General features: G+C 39.1%; 1 protein-coding gene across 2 annotated transcripts in view; it reads left to right on the top strand.

The window, feature by feature from the left end:
• The first annotated feature begins 529 nt into the window (after nucleotides 1-529).
• The window catches only part of LOC128733563 (protein FAM13A), a 40843-nt gene continuing 16940 nt past the window's right edge, over nucleotides 530-24432 (top strand). The window contains exon 1 of one of the 2 annotated variants that reach the window (XM_053827222.1): nucleotides 530-795. Coding sequence is in view for 1 of the 2 variants with exons in the window: in XM_053827221.1 (XP_053683196.1) it covers nucleotides 19575-19670 (96 nt within the window). In the remaining variant the exon portion in view is untranslated. Of the gene's footprint in view, nucleotides 796-19081; nucleotides 19671-24432 lie in introns of those variants that run through there. The other variant, XM_053827221.1, reaches the window with a different exon arrangement.

Below are 24432 nucleotides of genomic sequence, written 5' to 3' on the forward strand. Positions count from 1 at the left end.
GACCGGTCGTAAAAATGTGCAGAGATAGAGATATGCCACTTCGATGAATTAATTACAAATTGTTCTGTCAAAGTTTCCCAACGCACGAGCGCGTTCGAATGTGTATATGAGCATAACGCGTCAACGGATGCGTGTGTGATTTTTATGCTTGTCATCGCTGAAAAGAAAAGTGCCGTAATTTTTCATCATTATCGCTGTGTTAGTCTTGGTTCGCGCGGGAGAAAGTTTCGGTAGGCAGGGCAAGTGTTCGAGGTTAACAACGGACGATTTGTTCGCCGCTACTAACCAAACAACTGGTGCTGTCCTAATCACCCGGCAATCCGAAAGGGAGATCTCATTTTTGTATCGACAACACGTCCTCTAACCACTCATCACACCATTGCATCGATTTTCTCCACGGCCGGTCAACCTTTGATTGTTATTATTGTCGACCGTCGAGAGTAGCTCGAATAATAATTAAATAAAAAGGAAAAAATAGCCGGCTGATTAATAATTCATCGTTGTTCGGAGTGAACGAAAATTGTGTTCGGTATCGCGTGCGCCCTCCCATCACCGCTTGCCGGTTCAAAAGCGGGAAGGCTTCTTGCTGAGCTGAATAATCAGAAGTGGGTATTTTTGTGTATACCGAGTATATCAACAAGTAGTGAGGAAATCAACACACAGTCAAACAACACCGGTAGCAGCAGCGGCAGCGGCTACAACTCGGGCGCCATATCTTCGGTCCAGTTTGCGAAAATTCCACCCAAAATTGAAGTATTTGCTAAAAACGTTTGGGAAACAGTTACAGCTTGTGTGGTAAGTAGACCATCATGTTCGTTGCTATTTTTAGGTGTTATTCATTTGCGTTCTGTTGTGGTACTGGTCAGTTATTCGGTTCCCGAATAAGACATTTAAACTCTCGATTTCAAACAATAAACTGCGCTTATTGTGAGAATATGAATGAAGTCCTCTATGTTATATTTCTCATGCATTACATGTTACTTTGTGTACTTTAGGCATTTTATGAATAATGCATTGAAACTGTTTTTGTTCAAAGCGGCTCAGTCCCTGTCAAGCTTTTTCTTTACTCGAAACGACATGGTGAAGCAGCTATATTCTGCGGCTATGAGGCGAAAAATAAATAAATAACTTGGCACTTTTGCTAATGTTTTTATATGAACGCCGGATTGCCATATATGAAACTGAACTAGGATTTGTATTTCTTTTGAATTCGTTAAATGCAACAAAAATTAGCTCGGTATGTACAAAAAGCAGCAAAATTCGCGAAAAAAGTGAAGCAATAAGGAGTTAAATAATCAGTGAAAATTATTGTACTCGAAATATCCACGAACGCAAAATTTTTTCGGGAAATTTCAAATGAAATTTTCGGACATCGAACATCGATTTTTCGTCTTTTCTTTTAATTTTTAGATTAAAACAATCGATGAATTTTAAATTAATTAATGAATAGCAATTGGCGAACAAGAATAGGTTAAGAAGTTTCGGAATTTATGTAGTTGTGCTTTACGCGTCTTTTTTAACGCATAGTTTTGGAATTTGCAAGGTTTTTACGCGAATTCCGGCGTTCAAAAGCAACTTGAGTGTATTTCAAAGGAGATTCGTAAGATATAGACCCCTACAGGGCTTCGACCGATCCTTTTTTTCTACCGCAGTCACGCCAACGCGCATTCAAGTTCACACCGTCCGTTCAGAGGTGGAATACGAACGCTATGCATATCACAACTGGCAGTTTGCTCAGTCAAACGCCGATAGCACGCAGCAGAACGAACGCGTTCTAAAACTTTTTGACATTTTTGTTTCGATCAAGTTGCCTTTACCGTTTGGAGCAGCGAATGACTGCAAAACAGTCAAGTGACTGGCAATCACCACGCTAACGAAAACCAACCGCACAATCGTATGATTCAATACTACAAAAAAACAACCACTACATGTGCATGGAAGAAGTCGGTCGGACTCCGTCCAATACAAACGAATATTTTGCTTGCGTCCGACCGACGTCCGGGTGACAAACTATTACTGTGAGCAGCCGATTTGGAGACAAAAAGAGAAACGAAAAAATACGTCACCGTATGCTTCCAGTCAGTTTGCAGTTTATATTCTCAAAGCGCAAAGCAAAACGGGAGATCGACTGTTTGCTTTTGCTGAGATGCCGCATGAATTGTACGACGGCAGCAGCGCAAGCGGCAGATTGACTGGTTTAAAAAAAAACAGTCAAATGATCGTTCAAAAAGCGGAGTTTGAATGCGGAAAGTTCGCATTCACGGCAGTCACATTCAACTTGCGATCGCTTTTCAAGCCCTGGACCCCTATTCTGTATTTCGAACGAATTGGTTTTTCGAACGAAAGTGGCTGGTATTCTTCATTCCGCCGGCAACATCAGATAGGCAAAAAATTCGTTCGAAACAAAGATCCGTTCGAAATGCAGATTGGTGGTAATAATATAGGTTTTCTGACTTTTCCGTCAATTCGAAAATTTTCTACGGTGTCATTCTAAGTCTGCATAAAATTGGAAAATAAAAAACAAAAGATAAGCGTCACTGCAAAGGGGATTGATCAATCTGTATAAAACTTTTGGGAAAATTGGATTTGACGTCGGAATGAGCAATTACACTAAATTTGGTTGAAATTGGAGATATTAGATTGCAACCGGTGTGGTCACTTGAGATGGAATGAATGACCCATACCTACGTGGTTTGAAAATTGAATTCTGAAAAAATGCTAGCTTTTTCAAATTTTGAATACGGTCGGATAATGTGTGTACTATAAATTGTTCAATACATCCAATCATCATAAAAAATCATGAAAAATTTTGTAGACAGCTAAGAAAATTTACTTATATTTTTAGAGAATAGAGAGAATATTTACTCTGTAGTAAATAGTAGATAGAGATGTGACTTACTTTTTACTTCTACCAGCTTAAAGCCGGGTGGGTCTTGCTGTATCAAGAATTCTTCTCCACTATTCTCGGTCCTGGGCTATTCTTTGCCAATTCGTTGCGTGGGTTTCGACACACGCAAGTCGGCTTCAGCCTGGTCGAGCCGTCTAGCCCGTTGCGTTGGCCCCCTCTATTTTTTGTGCCTGTGGGCTTCTTGAAGAGAACGGATTTCAGTGCAGAATCGTCCGGCGTCCTTGTCGATATGACTGTAGTCGCTCAACTTTTGACAGAAGGGAATCTCTAGAAGTAGTGCCAGCAACTCGTGGTTCGCACTCCTACGCCAATCTCCGCTATCTGTTTGACCTCCGTCAAAAATAGGCCGCAACACTTTTAGTTCAAATACGGCAAGTACACGTATGTCTTCTGTAAACAGATTTACAGAATGTCTCTAATCCGTAGAGGACTACCGGGCTGATTAGTGTTTTGTACATCGTCAGCTTTGTGCGGCGGTATATGTTCCTTGATCGAAGCGTCTTGCGGAGGGAAAAGTAGCTATTTCGCAGACCTGCAAAGGCACCTTTGGCCTTCCTATTCCGTGTGACTATATCAGTCTTGGTATCACCATTAGAAATTGAAAGGCATTCACGTGCTCAACCTGTTGTCCCGCTACCTTGAAGTTGGTGAGATTGTCGGTGTTCACTACCATAGACCGCTGCTCGAGAGCTCTTCTAAGTTGCTCTGTATCTGGTCGTCGGCGTTGTGCGAGTAAGCCAATGTCGACTAGGTCGAGGTCATATAGCTACTCCATCGCTAGAGGACTCCAAGGTAATCTTCGATCTATAGTCTACTGTCAATTGCCCCAAGTAGTATCTCAACCATAATAATGAGAAACATAACGATGAGATGAACAAGCTTATCTGGAATTCCTCTACATCTACGTGCACTCCTAAGACTTTTCTTGGTTGTGTCGGCCAAACGCGTTTTTAAAGTCAACGAACACCAGCAGAAGAGAGCTCTAGGATTCAGTGATCTGCTTCAATATTCTTGGCGAAAGCTGTATTTTATATTTTTGATCGCTGCTTCAAGTTCATCTAGTGAAGATGCCTCAGAGTTGACGCGAGTAATGCGACGAACCATTGGCGTCATGCGCTGCTGGTTTTGTTGGTTGTTCAAAATGCTCGATCCATTGCCTAAATTGTACTGTACGGTTAGTCAGAAACTGACCAGCTCTGTCCTTTAGCAACATCTTAGTATTCACCCTGGTATTACTAAAGCGGCGAAATATATCGTGCAACAAACGGTTATCACCATTGGTGGCGATGGTTTTTCCTTCGGAGGCTAGGAAGTTAGTCTAGACTCTCTTGTCCCGTCTACCTTGTTTAACAACCCTCTCCAGTTCAGCGTATCGTTAAAGAGCAGCTGTCTTAGCCGCCTTGGTTCGCACTCGGTCAATGCCGGCTTTCGTCTCTTTCCGCTCGTCGATCTTTCTCCTAGGGTTATCCGAGATTCACATCCTCCGCCCGCTGCGAACTTTGCAAGGATTTCATCACTGGCCGTGAAGAAGGCATTCTTGATACCGGTCCATTGCTCTTCGCCGGCTACTCCGAGGCTCGGGATTCAAGTTGTTCGACAAAGGACCTTTTCATCTCGGCATTCTCCAATAGGCGGATGTCGTAACGACACTTCTCTCGTCGCTGAACACGTGCGAATGAAATATCGGTGCTGCGCTTCTTGCGTACATCAAAATATGGTCCATTTGGTTTTCTGTTCGGCCGTCGTGGAAAATCCACGTGACCTTATGTGCTGGTTTATGGGGAAAGAGCAATCCATCAATGATCGTGTTGTTATGTTATGACCACAAAACTCTGTAAACAGCTCTCCGTTTGCGCTCATCTCTCCTAGGTCATGACGTCCCATAACGCGTTCAAGGTACACGTTGAGCTAATCTTCGCGTTGAAGTCGCCCAAGTGGATTTGAATGTTCCGCTTCGGAATGTTCATAACCACACTGTTCAGGTGGCTACCCCTTTTCTCCTGCAAGTCGGCTGCCTCGGCAGTGGTTGATATTCGGGTACAGTAGGCCTAAGGTATAGTTAGCCTAAGGTCCCTATCCCGCTAATGGGGCTGCCGTCTTAGAGCGGGTGGAAGCCACTGGTGGTATAGCTGTGTTTGCGTACGACAACCAAGACATCTGTTCACGACCGGTTTTTGTGTGACCGATAGTATTCGCCACTTGAAGGATGAACAATCATTACCGATGAAAACCACCATTTGTAACACTGATCGGAATTTTTTCTTATCTGTACTACACTGAAGTCTTGAAAACTGCCAACTCCATGTTCCAGCAGGTCCTAGCAGTCAGACTGGGCTTAATGCACCATGATGCACTACGGCCAATTTTACTATAAAAACAAATACCTATTACACCAAATTTTAGGCATACAACTGACAAAAAGGCAGTGCTTGTGAAGATACAGAGCTTTTCCTGATCTTTAGTAGCAACAAGTATTAGGCTAGCATTCATCCCATGAGGACTGTATTCGGACGAGACTGGCGTCGGTTGATTGATTATCATTCAGGGATCTGATAAGGATGCACAATAAGAAATAGCGCGCTGTTCCAACTTCCAAGTATGCTTTTTTCAGTCATCATTTTGCAATTGCATACGAGTAGCATCCTATGCTTTTGCTTATGCTAAAAATCTCTCAAACATCATAATAATAAATAAATTAACATCAGCTGCGTTAGTTAGTAGGCATTTTAATTACTCTCAGGATTCATTTAATGAAATCAAAGCAAACAACGTAACGGAAAAACTGAATTTCGCATAATATTGCCCCAATATTTAACAGATTATTTTGATCTTCCACTTTTCTTTTGTTTTAAATGGATAGCCAAAGCAATGATATTGCTCCAAAACTTATAACCAATTTGCTTCAGCCAGCCTGATTTGCTTCAGCAACAAGATCGATTTGGGTGCTCTGTCTGGATTGCACCTGAAAAGTGCTTATAGTCTAGTTAGTTGCTATAAAAGTGTTATTTTTTGTGAAGGCGCATGGTACATAGTATAATTCTGCGAATGGAAACTCGCATAACTTTGGTCCTAAAAGATTCTAAAACGTAACAATGAGAGATTCTCTTCGCGTTTGCTCTCTTGCGCTTATTTTGGAGGTGCAATAGCACTTGAATTCGTTTGCACTAAATGCTGGCATCATTAGCTAACTAATCCATAAGAAATCTTGCGCTGAAATTCGTTCATGACGCCGTGATAATCGGAAGAGAGGGACATTGAAGAGAGTATCTCAATGTTTCATTGAACGTTTTGAAAAGTTACTCGAGAAAAGCTCATTTTGGATGATTTTCTGATAGTTTCAGTTCAATCAATTCTATTCTAAGAATAAATATTGTTGATGTAAAAAATCTTGAATAGTTTATAAAAACAGTTATTTAGTTACATCTTATTTATTCGTGTGAACATTTACTGTTAAATTACGTTCGTGTTTTTTCGAAATGTAGAGGCAGAAAAATGTTTTATTGACATTTATCTACTAAATCAGCACAGCTTGCTGATATTTCTGGCACACAACCTAAGTAGAACACAGAACTAATCTCTTTGTTTTTCATTTACAACCTGCGGCAAAATGAACCGGTTGATAATACAGTGAAGCTTTCAAGGTTATTTTTACATTTTCGCTGTACCGCACCGGTGTGAAGTAATCGCTGTTCAACCGCGCCTACGTCTGTGCGTACGTCAATGATCAAACGAGCAAAAAATGGCACGCCGACTATTTTTAGTTTTGAGCAAATTGCTAACGAATTATTCGCGCCAATTTCCTTCATCCCTCTTTTCCACCTGTTCACCAGTAGTAGTAGCAAACATGACGGGCCATATTATTATGAGCAATAACTGAGAAATGTCTGTATATCAACACTTTTTTGCCGGTTTTGTATAACTATCACCCAACCTGTTGGAACTGGAACTGTCGTCGTTGTTCAAATTAATTGACTGTTCCGTTTGTTTTTCCGTCTGACGAGCAAGCATAACTTTGAACGCAAAAATATCCAAATTGATAAATAAAAGAGCTTTTGCTTACGCTTTGTATTTGCAACATGTTTTCACAGAGGCAGTAAGTGTTAGCAAAACAGTGACAGTACTAAGCATCAATCGTCAAAACGAGTTAACGTCAGTCTTTGTATTCAAAGTTCAATCAACTAGTACAGCGTATGGTGCAGGGGCATGTGTTTGAAACGCCTACGGCAGCGGTATGGAGGGTGTCACGGCCTCATTTACCGGCCATATTTTAACATCAGCCAACAAGAGGTGTGGTTATTACTGTATGAGGGTGTGTTGTATGTGTGATGAATTCATTGTCTCGATGACTACTAGGCAACTCGTTCCGTTCGCACTCGCAGCTAAGCTAACACAGCTAAAGTTTGATTGGACTGGCGTGTTAATCGGGTGTTCTGAACAACCTTGAAGTATCCTCATCCACTTGTGTGCTGTGACAGGCGTAGTAATGTAGTATACGAGAGCGATGATTCAGAATTTACTTATTTTATGTATTCTCACCTTTTTTTCACCGAAAAAAGGCAACGATTTTGCGGTAGAAACGGGAGCGGGATATTTAGGGACCAGTTTCATTTCGTCTAGAAATGTGATATAGCTTGTTTTATTTTCTTTTGGAAATTGTGTACTAATGCATTAGTTTCCAGTGTCTTCTTTATTCAGTTATCTGTTCAAGCCTGATAACAGATATTAGGTATTCTCTTTTTTACCGTAAAATAATCCTTTTCAAAATATAGTATGGTACTGGTAAAAATAAATGTCGAATGAATTTTGGAATTCAAAATAGTCAGCCGAAATGTAACAAGTTTACGTCGTTGTATGACTTGTTTTGCTGAATAGGCTAATTCTACATTTTTGAGCGTTACAGTAAATCTATGAAATGTATAGTATGATATAGACCATATTTATAGTTCAATATTTATGATTGCACAATGTGTGATATGTGTGCTTTCCTTACTCGCTGCCGCTTATTTACGTTGAAAACCGACAGATCAGGCTTATGCAAGCAAAAGGTCACCACTTCAAACAGCGAAACTTTTCTCTAGAACTCACAAGTAATTTTTTCATCAGCTTCGAACCGTGCTCGTAAATTGAGAAAGCCTGTGCTATGCTGTGTGTGCTCTGTGGAAGAGGTTAACCTAGCAATTAAGACAATTTCCGGAAATCCTAATCCGGCCCAATAGCCTTTCGGTGTGCTGGTGGCCAACCAAATAAAACAAAAAAAATCCTAATCACCCTGCTGGATACAATAGCTAGTGAACTCAATCAAGCATCATTAACGACTGCGAACAGAAAAGCTTTTCAATGGCTATTTTTGAAAAGTAATCTCTTAATTTGTCACATTTATACTGTATTCACATTATTTAGTAAACAATTACTGCAATCTAACGTTGCTGCAAGTCAAGATTGTCTAAATTCTATCTTGACTGATTCGTTTTCTTGTTCATCAATCCCGAATTGAAATGTATTATAGATAGCGCTTGTCAAGACCATAGTAACAATCAGAACATGGTATAATATCAACATCTTGTGATGTTTTTGGAGCCTGTAGTCTTAGCTAATTTTATTGTTTTTAACCTATTTACAAACTTGTGATACAATCTAAACCCTTTTTAAATACAAATGCGTGAAAATCTTTGAGCATTTTTTATTTAATTGCGAGCTATTTTTGATCGCTTTGCCAGCTAAGAAAATATAGCTAAATACTTGACAACATCCGTTTCGTGCAATGAAATTTTCCAGTTTAACCTTTTTTTAAGATTAAAAATATACATTTTTACATCGTATATTTTTTATGTCCTCCATGCACCTCACGACTCGTGCTTGCAATTAATGTTTTTTGTATTGTCTAGTATAGAATACGAAGCTCACATTAATGTCTGGAGAACGTCATTCCGTTTTTGTTTATTAAACAGCACCAGGCTAAATTGTAGCTTCTGTCACGTTGCACAAATCGTAATTGCAGGATCCAACCGGGTTCACTTGATGCATGCAATGACGTCTACCAGATGCAGCGCTTGAAAACCAACCGTATCAGGATGAGTCAGTTCGGTTCAGATCGAGGCAGATTTTTCTCACGTATGGGGTATTATTACAAGTGCGGAACAATAATGTTTATCAGGATTTAATTTGCAAACAACAATCGTCATCTCCCAAAATGCCAGTGACCGTCTGCGAATGTTTGGAGCCGACTTGATACAGTTCTCGCTCATCCACTCCTATCTGCTGCTTTGCAGTAATGTCTTGAAATTTCTGGCAAGGTGTCCACCGCATTATGAAGATTAAATAGAAGCGTCTTCACTGACTAGTGACATTGCTACTACCTACCTACTACGTTATCTCGTTAGACCGCCAGACGAGCTCCGTTCGGTGTGAATCAGTTTGGTTCAGTTTGAGTCGGACTGTCGCCACCGGTATACAGTTTCAAGAATACGAAATACGTACGATGTAATCTATAGCTACGTTTTAAGATGATAACACATACTGTGCTAATGTGATGATCACATGCATCACCGAGAAGAATTATTTAAATTGTAAATCTAGCTGCCCATGCGGGGGATAAGAATACTCATGTTTGTCAAAGAGATTTCACGCAGTGGGATGGGCTGACTACTGACTGAAAGGCTTAATATTTTGTCTTCCATCGCTTTTAACGATTCTAGACTACATGATTAAATGGAAAACTGCTGATTTTCTGCATATCAACTAAAGGATAGACGAAAAACAAGCGTTCAATTTATGCGAGTTTCGCTCGGTACCGGCATACAATGAAATAGAGGAAACGAAACTAAAATAGAAGAAAAAAGCACCGCTCTTGATCAAAGTGTTCGTGTACTTTCCTTATATCAACATCCCGAGCAAGCATAATTTTGCTTTTTTCCTTTCTTTATCGCCACCATGCATGTTCTGCGAAAGGACTGAATTGATGTATTGTGAAATCCATTCAGTATCGTACTGGATAGATACATTCATTTCTGGTTGACAGCGTACAAATTATAGCGACAATGAATTCGGTTTGTCCTTGAAAAAATATAGGTACCTTTTGCTTCTGCTGCGAAAAACGAGGAAAATAACTCAAGTGAGCTTAAAATTGTATCGCCGATGAAAACATATTCGCATCTCCAGACCAGTATGATGGTTATATCACCTTGCTCCAGACCAAGGTTGAGAAGCAAAAACCAATGTTGATGTGAATTTTTTGTTAGCTCCTTTATCAGATTCCGAATTATGAAATAGAAAACTGATATTTTTGGAAAAGAAATGTCTCACAACTTAAAACATTTTTTTTAAACTTATATGGAAATATTATTAAATCTATATTTATAATAGCTTTACTTAAATATTGGACCAATTCCTATCATGATTTCCACTATACCTTTCATATCACCATCTTCCTATCAACACTGTCGTGGTGAGTTCATTCATTGTAAAACGATTCCCTTCTACCGATGCTGAACTCTGTTCATGAGTGTGTAACGAGTAAAAGCATTCGGGAAAAGATAAATGGCTGTAGTCCGATATCGCGGTCGCGAAGGATTCCAGCACTGTAGTGCTCTGGTGTAGTGTTGAAAACTTTGTGCAGAAGTGAAGACTGTAGAATTCATTTAATCAAGTTACAGCCAATGTTATTTTTTAAATATTTCGCATCCAAACTCGATAATTTTAGATCATAGAACCCAAACCCGATCTGATCTCGGCATTTTTCGCAAAATCCAAACTTGATTCTAATGGATTGCGTCGTGTTTGAAAACCCGGAATCCGACATCTTTAGATGCCACATACCTTTCGCTCAGAGCGGCAGAGGATCCTGCAGGCACTTCTAAGCACAGTTCGAGGTGTGGCATGTTGCTCCGTCTCGTTGAAATGCGATATTTGGCTGTGGTTGGTATTGCTGTTCAACTCACTGAAGGAAAAACCTTCGTCTGTGAATTCTCCGGATTTTTCCGCTTAAAAGAATTTGAAATATTGTGACAGCGTTCGGCTCGTAGCGAATAATTATTACGTGTTTTCTTTTTGTACACATACCTTCACCGCACAATCTTTTTTCATGATTTCCTGTACTGTAAAATCGGTGCTGAGAATTGGAGGATAATCCTCTCACGAGCTGGCGAAACGTATAGGCAGCACTACGACGAGTACCTTAACATTACTTAACATAACCTTACATTATCTCTATCAACATGTCAAAAGGTCCAATGTGCAAATGAGAGATTCTCTGTGCAACTCCTCTCCTGTTTTATGCTTATCATGGCGGTGTAAATGCATTTCAGCCTAATTTTTCTCAAGGATTAGCTATCCAATAACACAAGCAACCGTTTCGTGCAAAATAGTCGCATTTAAGTGCATTCCCAACTGTGTTGTGGACGAAATCGGTACCGCGATAGATCTAGGACCACATGTAGATGAAGACACTAATAAAACCGCTGTTTATTAATCAATCACCACGCGAGCTACTAAAATATGGTGGTGAAGGCGCGTTTATTGGAAGAATGGATCGAAGGGTCATGTGTCCATAGGGGGCCCATGGTGCTATTAATCACCATTTACAAAGCACATACTGAAAATTTTGTAGAAATTTATGAGTACCTGAGCACCCAAGGGCCAAGTACTGCTGAGATGACACGAATACTACGTAGTCACACAATACATTGATTTTAAATCAATGATACAATCGATGGGGATCAGCTATGACAGATTATGTCCGAACACGGATTTCCGGATAAGCAGGCGCGATCGATCAAGGCGACAATAATCGAGTAGTGTACGTAGTATTGAGTCGCTTCGAATGTGGATATGGGTGTGGCGAGGTGATGATACTTCGTGCATTTCGCAATATAAGGTGTGATCAAATGAGTGGGAATAGACACGAGTGCTACGATTTTTCAGAAGTCAGTCAAGCTCTACGCCTTCTCGGGCTACATTATTATTGTGGCACGTGGCTTTAGAATAATAACGGAAAGTCGCATCAGACTCAAGGTTGAGCCTGAGACCAGTGAAGTTGGACTTGTCATCAATACATTGAAGACAAAAATTGTACGAGTAACAGGTTCTAATGAGATAAATATTAGCTTTCCTGTAAGAAATCCGATTCACGATTGTGGTGGGCTGGGCATGTCGTACGAATGTTGGTTCGGCGAAAATCGTTCTCAACAATGGCTAGACAGGATCGTGGAAAAGAGGTGCACAGCGGACAAAATTGATAGTTAACTCGAGCGGCCATATCGATTGAAATATTTGGAAGTCCCGAGACTTACGCTCAATTAGACTTGCCTAACTGCCGTTTTTATAAGAAAAAAAACTACAATGCCAACAACCACCTGAACAATGGTGCGGGGAAAAACCATTTTTCTTTGGTATGAGAATTTGAAGAGCAGTCGAACAGCCACAGAAGGATACCTAAGTAACAATTCCAAGTTTTATTACGTTTCTGTAGTAGTTTTTATGACCAATTAAAAACCGCTAATAAAACTATGAGCTCCACCAGACCTTTCTGATGACCGCTATAAAACTGCCTTCCGACCAAAGGACCCACTCTGCGGAAGGTTTTTATAAACCTTTTCATGAATCAGGTCATAAGCTCAAGTAGTCTTATCACGCTCTGCAAAGAGCAGCAATAGAACCGGTTGTGCTTTTCGCTACTTGACGCTACCGCCATAATTTAATCAAGCTTTTTGCTGCAAAACTATAAAGTCTAAATCATTAGCATGCTTTGTTAATTTGAAAATACATTCGTAAGCAGAAAAGTTAAAATTTTACTGTCAGACCATTTTGATCGATTTGGTTTATAGCAACCATAATGAAATATCCCATAGAATTAGTAAATTTTCAGCAGTCTCCGTAGTTGTGCGGCATATGCGCATACAAATTTATCGTAATTGCAGACGTGATAGGTGGATAAAATCAAATCGCCATCCTCTTTCGGACGTTACTCCCCATTTGTCAGCTCCCACTCTTTTTTCTACCCGGCCACCTGCATATCTATTTTCTTTACGGAAATCCCTATAAAAACCCTACAAAGAAAGAAAAACAGAGCCATTTTTCCTATTTGCACCTTCCACTTTTAACAATGGCCACCCCACCCATAGGAAATGCTGTCCTATTCCAACAAACCTGTCATTCCTTTCATCTCACTTCAAGACAAAACTTGTTTGTAAATAATGTTTTTAGTGTCACCATCAGGAGCAAGTATGCACAAATTATTGGCTGAGCCCACTATGGAGCATGCCACATGAAGTTTACCATGGGAAAAACATGGTGTTCTCAGATGAACTCCACGCTGTTTGAATGATTGCCCCTGTGGCTCAAACAGAGTCGGTCAACAACAATTAGCACTAATGATCGAACACATTTAATGCAGGTCACTTTGATTCGATGCATAATTACACTTGACAAATCTACAGCTGCGAGCATTGCAGTTTAGTGTTTCGTATTCTAATTTTTTCTATTGTCCGGATAAATTGTTACAGTCATATGGGGCTTACTCCCCCCTTCTCGTCAGCAGCCTCCGGTCATTAACTCCTCCTTTTGTCCCACCGTCACTTATGGGAGAACCGTCCAAACATTTCGGTCCCCCTGTTGTCAACCCTTCAGTTCTGATTCTCTTATGTCAAAGACCATATGTGCCAAATTTGATAAAGAACGGTCACGCCGTTTCGAAGTTATGGCCTCCCCCTATTAGAGACCCTCCCCCACCTATTAGGAAATTCCCCCCTTTTTGCTGACCCCCACTGCTGATTCTCTTATTTCAAGGAACATGTGTGCCAAGTTTAATGAAGAACGGTCAAGCCGTTTCGGAGCTTTGGCCTCCCCCCTATTAGGGACCCTCCCCCACCTATTAGGGAACCTCCCCTTCTTTTTGTTGACCCCCCGGTGCTGATTCTCTTATGTCAAGGAACATGTGTGCCAAGTTTGATAAAAAATTGTCAAGGCGTTTCGGAGTTAAGGGCTCCCCCTGTAATGAGCCCCCCCCCCTCTTTTGCCAACCCCCCAGTGCTGATTCTCTTATATCAAGGAACATGTGTGCCAAGTTTGGTGGAGATCGGTCAAGGCGTTCTGGTGTTATGGGGGAACATACAAACAAACATACTCACGCTCACTTTTATATATATACATAGATAGATAGATAGATAGATAGATAGATAGATAGATAGATAGATAGATAGATAGATAGATAGATAGATAGATAGATAGATAGATAGATAGATAGATAGATAGATAGATAGATAGATAGATAGATAGATAGATAGATAGATAGATAGATAGATAGATAGATAGATAGATAGATAGATAGATAGATAGATAGATAGATAGATAGATAGATAGATAGATAGATAGATAGATAGATAGATAGATAGATAGATAGATAGATAGATAGATAGATAGATAGATAGATAGATAGATAGATAGATAGATAGATAGATAGATAGATAGATAGATAGATAGATAGATAGATAGATAGATAGATAGATAGATAGATAGATAGATAGATAGATAGATAGATAGATAGATAGATAGATAGATAGATAGATAGATAGATAGATAGATAGATAGATAGATAGATAGATAGATAGATAGATAGATAGATAGATAGATAGATAGATAGATAGATAGATAGATAGATAGATAGATAGATAGATAGATAGATAGATAGATAGATAGATAGATAGATAGATAGATAGATAGATAGATAGATAGATAGATAGATAGATAGATAGATAGATAGATAGATAGATAGATAGATAGATAGATAGATAGATAGATAGATAGATAGATAGATAGATAGATAGATAGATAGATAGATAGATAGATAGATAGATAGATAGATAGATAGATAGATAGATAGATAGATAGATAGATAGATAGATAGATAGATAGATAGATAGATAGATAGATAGATAGATAGATAGATAGATAGATAGATAGATAGATAGATAGATAGATAGATAGATAGATAGATAGATAGATAGATAGATAGATAGATAGATAGATAGATAGATAGATAGATAGATAGATAGATAGATAGATAGATAGATAGATAGATAGATAGATAGATAGATAGATAGATAGATAGATAGATAGATAGATAGATAGATAGATAGATAGATAGATAGATAGATAGATAGATAGATAGATAGATAGATAGATAGATAGATAGATAGATAGATAGATAGATAGATAGATAGATAGATAGATAGATAGATAGATAGATAGATAGATAGATAGATAGATAGATAGATAGATAGATAGATAGATAGATAGATAGATAGATAGATAGATAGATAGATAGATAGATAGATAGATAGATAGATAGATAGATAGATAGATAGATAGATAGATAGATAGATAGATAGATAGATAGATAGATAGATAGATAGATAGATAGATAGATAGATAGATAGATAGATAGATAGATAGATAGATAGATAGATAGATAGATAGATAGATAGATAGATAGATAGATAGATAGATAGATAGATAGATAGATAGATAGATAGATAGATAGATAGATAGATAGATAGATAGATAGATAGATAGATAGATAGATAGATAGATAGATAGATAGATAGATAGATAGATAGAATATGGCCTCGCATAAAAAATAATTTCGGTGTTGGAATCCAATAGTCTTCATGGTGAATGACCAAATGGTTAAATACCACATAAAATAATAATTTTCTTCATAATAGTAAACATAAAAGATTCATTGCGACTTGATAAGCAATCGATCAATTTTGATTGGTGCGCCATATTGTATTGCTAGGACTCACGTATAATAAGTTTATAAGAGATGTGATGCAGCCAACTAGTTTTATCGTGGTAAAATAAACAACCACAATAAATTTGAATTATTAACTGTTTTATTGTGGTACATATAACTAGTTTTCGACTTGTATCATCTTGGTATTGCGTCATACCATGATAAAACCAGAGGTAATGACTAATACCGCTATAAAGCCTGTTTGTTTTTGTTAGATTATAGTCACTTTAACAGCATAGGTCATTCGTGACTTACAGTTACAGTTTTGTCGTTCCGTCAATGAAACGGGTTAGATTAAACTTCTCATTTGGTTGACTACAACAGATGAAGGAAGAGACACAAATTGTGCCTAAAAAAACAAAACCCGGCAATATTGGAAAAGTTTAAAATACGTCGCACGCTTGATAAAGAAGTTGTATCCAGGCAGCAATGGCTCAATGATTTGCCACTGGTTATAATTCGCTCCCATTATAGCTTGATTCGATCCGCGAATTCGCCAGCTTGCCCAGCAAACATATTTGTTGTATAATAGCTTATTAAGCGCGTGTTACACGGTAATTAGCCATTCAATGGTTGAATAAGCTATTATTAAACGAAAATTCTTGTTGGTTGGGTAACGAGGAACGTTATACAAACTTAGTAAGCATTGCTGCAATGACCGTTATTTACCTAATTTCCCGCTTTTTTCGCTTCACGCCTTGTCTTGCCTTGGAGACACTATCAACATTTTTGACGTAGGACTACGTCTTACGGCAAGTTTTGAGATAGGGTGTCATTCCAAAAAATCGAAAAATGCCGAGCGTCACGAAAAATGAAAGGTTTTGGGCGCTAATAGCTCAGCGGTTTTTCGATCGATTTTTAATATTCCTACACCAATCGCTCGGAAAATCTTCTAAGAATTGACCCAAATGAACAAAAGTATGGATTCTTGATGTTGAACTATTGAAAAATTGAAAATAATGAACCTATGTTTTACCAGAATTCTCGCTTCGTGATTGGTTGGAAGATTCTTTACGATGATCTAAACCTATACCAATTTGATATCTGTGCTTGGGAAGTAAGCCAAAACAAGTGACAAAGTTTCCTCATTTCAACAAGATTTCTTAACACCGCGGTTAAACCTAGACCATTTTGATGTCCTTGCTTGGGAAGTACGCCAGAGAGAGTGACAAAGCCCCCTCGTGCCAACAGATTTCTTACGAACGCGATTAAACCTAGTCCAATTTGATGTCTGTGTTAGGAAAGTGTGCCAGAAAAAATGACACAAGTTTGTTGTTCCAACAGATCGCACATTCTTTACTGCGACTGCGAGATGATTAAATCTCGGCGAATTTGATATCTGTGTTGGAAAAATGTGCTAAAGCTGTAGTGTACGGTTATAATACAACTCTGTATGAATACGCTACGCATGCTTGCCGTTTCATTAGAAGTGTAGTGAAAAGATGTGCTGTTGATAAAATAGGATTGAATTGGTAAAAACCCTTCAACGTGGGGAACCATGGATAATAAAAACAATCTTTACTTTCAGTAAGGTAGCAGGAAAGCAATAGTTTGTGTTCTTGATTGTGTTAAATTGTTTTCAAATTCACAATCTTTTGAGAATTGAACGTATGCAATGTTTTACTTCGATAAATGTTACATACAACGCATGCAGCATGTATATATGTTGCATATAGCATGTATACATGAAGAATCGAATGATTACAAGCATGAATACATGCTACTATTACTACAAAGAGACTTACGTAGTCCTGCGTCACCTATATATGCGGTCGTGTCTTGTACACAACCCCTCCGATTTTTGTTTCTTCACTCTCTTTTACCGTTCCCTCCGTCGATTGTAAAAAATGTACCATTCCAAAAAATTAATTAATGCCTGACCTAAAGGTAAAGCAAAAAAACATGAGGTTGTTCTAAAAACATGGAGAAAATTCAAATCTTCAACATAAAATATTTGTGACAATAATATAAACCGTTACTTGATATGACTATAAAATTCAAATAGCTCTGCATTAAACGTACCTTTGTACGCACTGGTGATGACCATAAGGCAAGCTCGTTGTTTTGATACTATCCAATCCTATTTGGTTCCGTCCAAATGTGTTCTGTCCTGTCGGTGCTCCTATTCCTGAGCAGCAGTGCAAATTGCTTCACAGCATCCAGTCAGTGCTCATGTCGCCCTTGTTTGGAAAGTTGAAAAATTATGCAGTAGAAAACGTCAAAAACTCCTCAAAAAGAATTTTAAGAAAAGAATTTTAAGAAAACCTTCTGAAAATTTCAACTAAATAAAAATAATTTTATTAGCCTGCATTTATCCGTATTTAATCCGTATCATTGAATAACTATTATAACAATTGAATCCGTCATCATTGAATAACTACTGATAATTTTTTAAGATAGGGGAATGTCCCCGGTTGTGAAACAGGTTTTATTTTTAGTCATAGCTTTTGATCGGATTATTTAATTTAATCTTTTTGAAGCATTTGAAAGATTGAAGACGTACGTATCTTTTTGCTAAAGATAACATATATTTTTCGCCTGTAACAAAACAGTTATGGTGAAATTGGGAGACATAGTATTTTCTGACAAAAAAAAATGTCCCCGGTTGTGACATACTTCGAAAAATTCATAAAAGAAAATAAAAATGCAGAAGAAATATAAATGAAAGAAAAATACTACATTTATTTATTAACGGAAAACACCTTAAATGCAAAGTAATTTATCAGTTTCTTAATTTAATCATCCAAATCTGAATTGTAATCAATGCATGTAAAACAGGAAGTTTGAGGTCTCGAATATGCGGATTTCGATCTGCAGGCACATGAGATCGAAAGTGTGTTGAAAATGTTTGTGATCATTGTATTGAGTATTGAATAATCGCTTTTCTGGATTTTTCATAACCGGAGAACTTAACTGTTTCACAACCGGGGCGGACGTCAAATAAATATTACATAAGAGATCAAATTCTTGTGAAAAATGGTTGCGTGCATCACTGAGAATCATTAATTAGCTAGCATAGATTTGTTTTGTTGAACGTCAACCATAATTTGTTTCAATCTGCAGACAATGTTTTCTATTTAGAAAAAGGCTATGTTTTCGAACCCAATCAAACATATCCGGAAAACAAACAAGTGCTCATCTCATAAGGCAGCAGCCCACGGTTTCATTATAGGGTTCATTTTTTTCCTATAGCTGATAAGATACCCTAGCAATGAAAGCGATAGGAAAGACAATCGTGGACCTATATTTTGCCGATTGATAAGAAAATACCCTCACACGCCGGCCGGTTGTGTTTCTTGTGTGTGGGTCAGTGAAAATGCCGATCAAAATGTTATAAATGCAAACGGAATGTGGCACAGTATTTCACTATAGCGTGAAAAAGCCGCTAGGACGGATCTTCCAATCGATTCCTCATCCCTTCGCGGGCGTGTGCTGTGCTCGGGCGAATACTATACAATTCAGTTTGTTGTTTCGGTCAGCCCAGCTTGAGGCAAGCAATCTCGGCTGTTCATTGCACTTGAAAGCTGTTCCTATGCCGGTGTGTGTAGACGTTAGATCTCCATACCAGTAACGGTGGAAGTGATAGCCCCAGCAGGAGTGAGGGGGTTGAATGCTAGCTTCATTCCCTTAACAGTTCTCGGGCGATAAAGACGTATAAGCGAACGCGGGTGTTACGAATCCGAGCGAATGCTGGAAAGATCACCATATCAATTGAATACATTATTGTGGAATTATTATGCATATGGAAGCTGGGTTTAAAACATTCAGAATAAAGGGTATATGAAAAGCGATATAAAAATTGTGATTTGATTTAAAACTGTGCTAACCTAACTTGGGTGTTATTATCTAAGTGGTGTTAAGTGGAATTATTACAAAATGTTATGTGTACAGCCAACAGAGCTTCGAAACGGTTCTTCTGATTTGATTCAACGATTCATTTATGCCTGCCAACTTAAGAACTGGGAGACTAGGGTAAGTTTGTTACAGCTTGTTTACTACTCATTTGCCTTCGGTAGTAGGGAAACCTTCCTAGAATAATATTGCTGTTGCAGTTGAAAACTGTAATAATCGACTCGCGACATTCGGTTTCATTCTTGTTCTGTGTGTCGCAACTACGTCGCACGTGGTGCGCTGTATAGCGCATCAATGTGCGATCACAGCGCACCACGTGCGACGTAGTTGCGACACACAGAACAAGAATAAAAGCGAATGTCGCGAGTCGATTATTACGGTTTTCAACTGCAACAGCAATAAGACTATTTTTAAATCCGTCGCTTAGTGTTCTACGCCTACCGAGGCGGAAGACTTTTTCACTCTGAGTATTACTCGTACGTTGTAGCGGTCAAGCTAGCTTGAAAACATACGGGATTACACAACATGTTTACCGAATGTTTTATAGGCTGCACCTAATCGCCACACATGATTTATTTTATGTGGCGATATAAAAGCGACCTAGTCGTAATATCTGATCATTACCTACTGTTCGATTATTTGTTCAATGACAAATGTATCTTTACGGCCAGAAAGACGAAGTGCTTTGCTGAATGTTTTATGCAATTGTTAAACCTTTCATGAAGTATTTTTTAGCATTAAAGAAAGCGTATATAAGGTATGAAATTACAGAATGTAGCTTCGTCATCGTATTTCATCGAGGCTGATAAGTTGTCGCAGTCTGCCTAAACATGTCTCTATAATTGCCGACTTCCGTATGAAATTAGTCAAAATTTGAAAACTAATCTAATTACCAAAATGATGCCATGAGAAACTGTATTATTTTTAGATTTAATGACATAATGAAGCCATCGCAGCTGCTAACGATAAGCCAACAAACAATATTGTCATGCAATTAGGAAAATTGCCTTGAATACATTATGGCTGTAGAAGACATTCAAAAAAGTCAACCGAAATGTTATTGGATAACCTTTTCAAAATACGAATGTCACTCTGAGGAAGACGCAACTTTTTCCTTTTAGTATTGTTTTACTATTCTGACTACGATGGTCGTTGAGTTTGTTTATTCGGTGGTCGTGTGACTTTTCTGTCAAATTCTTTTTTGAAGTCTGTGTAAAGTACTTCTACGTACGTAGCTGTCATTGTCAATCTCAGCGTGAAAATTGCAGGTCGAGCAACTTGATTGTCTATAATTTAATTTTTTTATATGCTTTTAATTCAAATAATTTTGGAATGCTTGAGATAATGGCAATTTAACGATAGTTGCAGATGTCGATATTTCGATTGAAGACTGGCAATAAATAGGAAGATTACTGGGAGTTGCCACCACTGTTCATCGACTTACTTACTCTACCTACTAAATCTTTCGCACTTTTTACCATAAGAATTACCGTATGGTTTAAGTTGTTATCAACTGCGTAACATACAATTGACGAAACCTAATGTAACGCGCGATCTGGTCATAAGTTGCTAAGGCACTGCTAAGATACTAACAATTTTGCGAGATAGTGCTATCATTCATTGACAGGCAAAATAAACTGTCCACCTCCTTATTTTTTCGAATTTCTTTAATTAATTTGTATCAAAGGAAAAAAAAATTTATGTAAAAAAAATCAATTTGTAATGAAACAACCAGTGACAAAAACAGTGTCCACTACATTTTTCGTCCAAAAAAGGTAAATTAAAGTAAAAGAAAAGCAATTGAATAATTGATGTGCACGCGTTTGGTCTTCAACAGAGCTTGAAAAGGTATCGCAAGTTGAATGTGACTGCGTGAATGCGTACGATTTCTGCATTCAACTTGCGCTTCACAAACGATAATTTGACTGTTTTTTTAATCTGCCGCTTGCGAGACTGCAGCCTACAATCCATATATGGCCTCTGAAGAGAATCCAACGTTGTTTTCCCGCTTTGCGTTCAAATTGAACAGTGTAAACTGCAAACTGACTGGGAGCATTTTTCATTTTCTTTTTGTCTCCAAATCGGCCTGCTACCCACAGTAAAAGTTTGTCGCCCGGCGTCGCCGTCGGACCGTCGGTCGAAACATTTGTTCGTTTTGTGTCGGACGGCTTCCGACCGGCTTCTTCCATGCACATGTAGTGGTTGTTTTTTGTAGTATTCAATCATACGATAGCGCGGTTGCTTTTCGTTAGTGTGGATACTGCCAGTCAATTGACTGTATTGCAGTCATTCGCTACTTCAAACGGTAAAGGAACCTTGATCAAAACTGAAATGGAGGCCATTCCAGCGGACCTTCTGACAAGACTGGTAAAACTGATTGGGTCTTTTTGGTGGTATTCTTCGTGTCGTTGACCTACTGGAATGCGAACTCTTCAAGGTCCGCCTGGAACATCGAAAGTTTCGAATTTTCCCGGAGGATGTTAATATAAGAATGTACTGTCATTTTTCCGTCGATTTTCACAAGGTTTCCCACATGAACTTACAAAAAAACACACCCTGACCATCACATCTTTTCTTGCTTCACCGTGTCTTAGATGTGGCGCTCCTGGAGCTCCTCGCCTGATTTACAAACACACGAATTCGCCGCTTCCAGCAAAACAGCGAACCGTGTCCCATAAAAAAAAGCAAAGCCTTGGGCTTAAGCCGTCATTAGACATTACCCTTCTTTATCAACAGACTTCGCAGCCGGCTGTTAGAGTACAGGAAAATTACGGGGCCAGTGTAACGATCCTACTGACTATCTAGCAAGCACCGCCTAGCCAAGATTCGAACATATGACGACAGGCTTTGTTAGACCTGCATCATACCTCGCTCACTGGGCGGTACCGTTTTCCAGAATTCAAGGGTTTATCACCATGCTACTTAGCAAACTTAAAATGTTTGGGTTTGTTTTCCTTGTTGATGAATTGCATGCATCTTTGCTATTCAAAGTTTACTGTGCTACGAGACGTCGACGAAGCGGATCGACTGAAAACTGATAGTTGAATGGTTTCTTGGATCTCGCGTACAGTTACCTTCGGGTTCTTCTTGACTTCGCGTATGATCTTGGTGTCCGTTCTCAAGTCCGTTTTGCGCTTCCTGCCTGCCAGGACGATCCATTTTCCCAACGAAAATATGAAAACTTTTGAACGTTAATAGCTCTGCCAACTATGAATGGCTTTTCATGGTTTAGATACCGATCGATTCATAACAGATGTAGCAATGATGTAGTTTCTGTTATAATTTTCTTTTTTAATTACGCATAAGTGAAAATTAACGAAAAGTTTCAAGGTCAAATATCCCTATACATTTTCTTCGTGATCCCTTGCTTCACTGGCAGGGACAACAGTTAAACACACCTTCTGTTTACTGTGACGAAATAACAAAAAAACCCCTCGTCCCAACCGGTCGAAGATTCTTTACGACGTTCAGACTTATACTAATTTGATGTCTGTGCTTGGGAAGTACACCAGAAAAAGTGATAAGTCTCCTCATCTCAAAAAGATTTCTTAGGACCGCGATAAACCTAGTCCAATTTGATGTCCTGAAAGTGAACAGTTATAAAAAAGTGAGTGACCAACCCTATCTACCCTATCTAATATCTTATATGAAAAATGGGTTGACGGAATATTCATGCATGTGACGTGATGCAGCAATTTTCAAAGTGACGAAGAGTTTGATCCGAAAATGGGTTTTAGGCGTTTAATTTGTTGCTTTACAATTAGTTGGAAAATCAGAAATTTTGATCAAACCTGTGAATTATCGCCACACGCACAGGTCATGATCTGTACAGTTCATGACAACCAGCAAATCTTTAGTTTTAATCTCAAGATTTTGTTCTCTGTTTGTCTGTCGATCACAGTTACGCGTGTTGTTTGTATTAAGATTCACACATTGCACACAACCGATCGTCTGTATCTGTTATACTTATTTCTCATCGCAATCAAGCAATAAACATGATCTGATATGAGGTTTGTCATAATCTGTACAGATCGCGACAAAGTATTTGTCGCTTACAAATGGTGATCTCAACCACGGAGTACCTACAAACGACAACAGCGTACCGCCTCCCGATCTCGAAGAACAATAGAGCCGCCGGAAAGGACCGACTTCCGGCAGAACTCCATAAAAATGGCCAAGAACCGCTAGCAACGGCACTTCACTGGCTGATTTCAAGGATTTGGGAAGAAGAGAAACTACCGGAGGAGTGGATGGAAGGCGTAGTCTGTTCCATCTACAAAAAGGGCGACCGGCTAGACTGCTGTAACTACCACGGCATTACGCTGGTCAACGCCGCCTACAAGGTGCTCTCCCAGATTTTGTTGCGTCGTCTATCCCCAATAGCGAGAGATTTCGTAGGGCAGTATCAGGCGGGCTTTATGGGGGCCCGTGCTACTACGGATCAAATTTTTACTCTCCGACAAATCCTTCAGAAATGTCGAGAGTACAACGTGCCCACGCGTCATATTTTCGTGGATTTCAGAGCAGCCTACGATGCCGTTGAACGCTATGGCAGATAAATCACGAGTATGGTTTTCCGGACAAACTGACCCGGCTGATCAAAGCTACTCTGGAACGAGTGATGTGCTACGTGCGCGTTTCGGGGACACTCTCAAGTCCTTTCGAATCGCGCAGAGGGTTACGGCAAGGGGATGGACTGTCCTGTATGTTATTCAATATCGCTATTGAAGGTGTGATCCGGCGAGCGGGCATCGAATCGAGAGGAACGATCTTCAGCAAGAATAGTCAACTCCTAGCCTTTGCAGACGACCTCTACATCATTACTAGAAACCGTGGGACGGCGGAGGCAATTTACGCCAGACTAAAAACGGAGGCTAGGAGG

Source organism: Sabethes cyaneus, chromosome 2 (genome assembly GCF_943734655.1).
Source record: "Sabethes cyaneus chromosome 2, idSabCyanKW18_F2, whole genome shotgun sequence".
NCBI lineage: Eukaryota > Metazoa > Arthropoda > Insecta > Diptera > Culicidae > Sabethes > Sabethes cyaneus.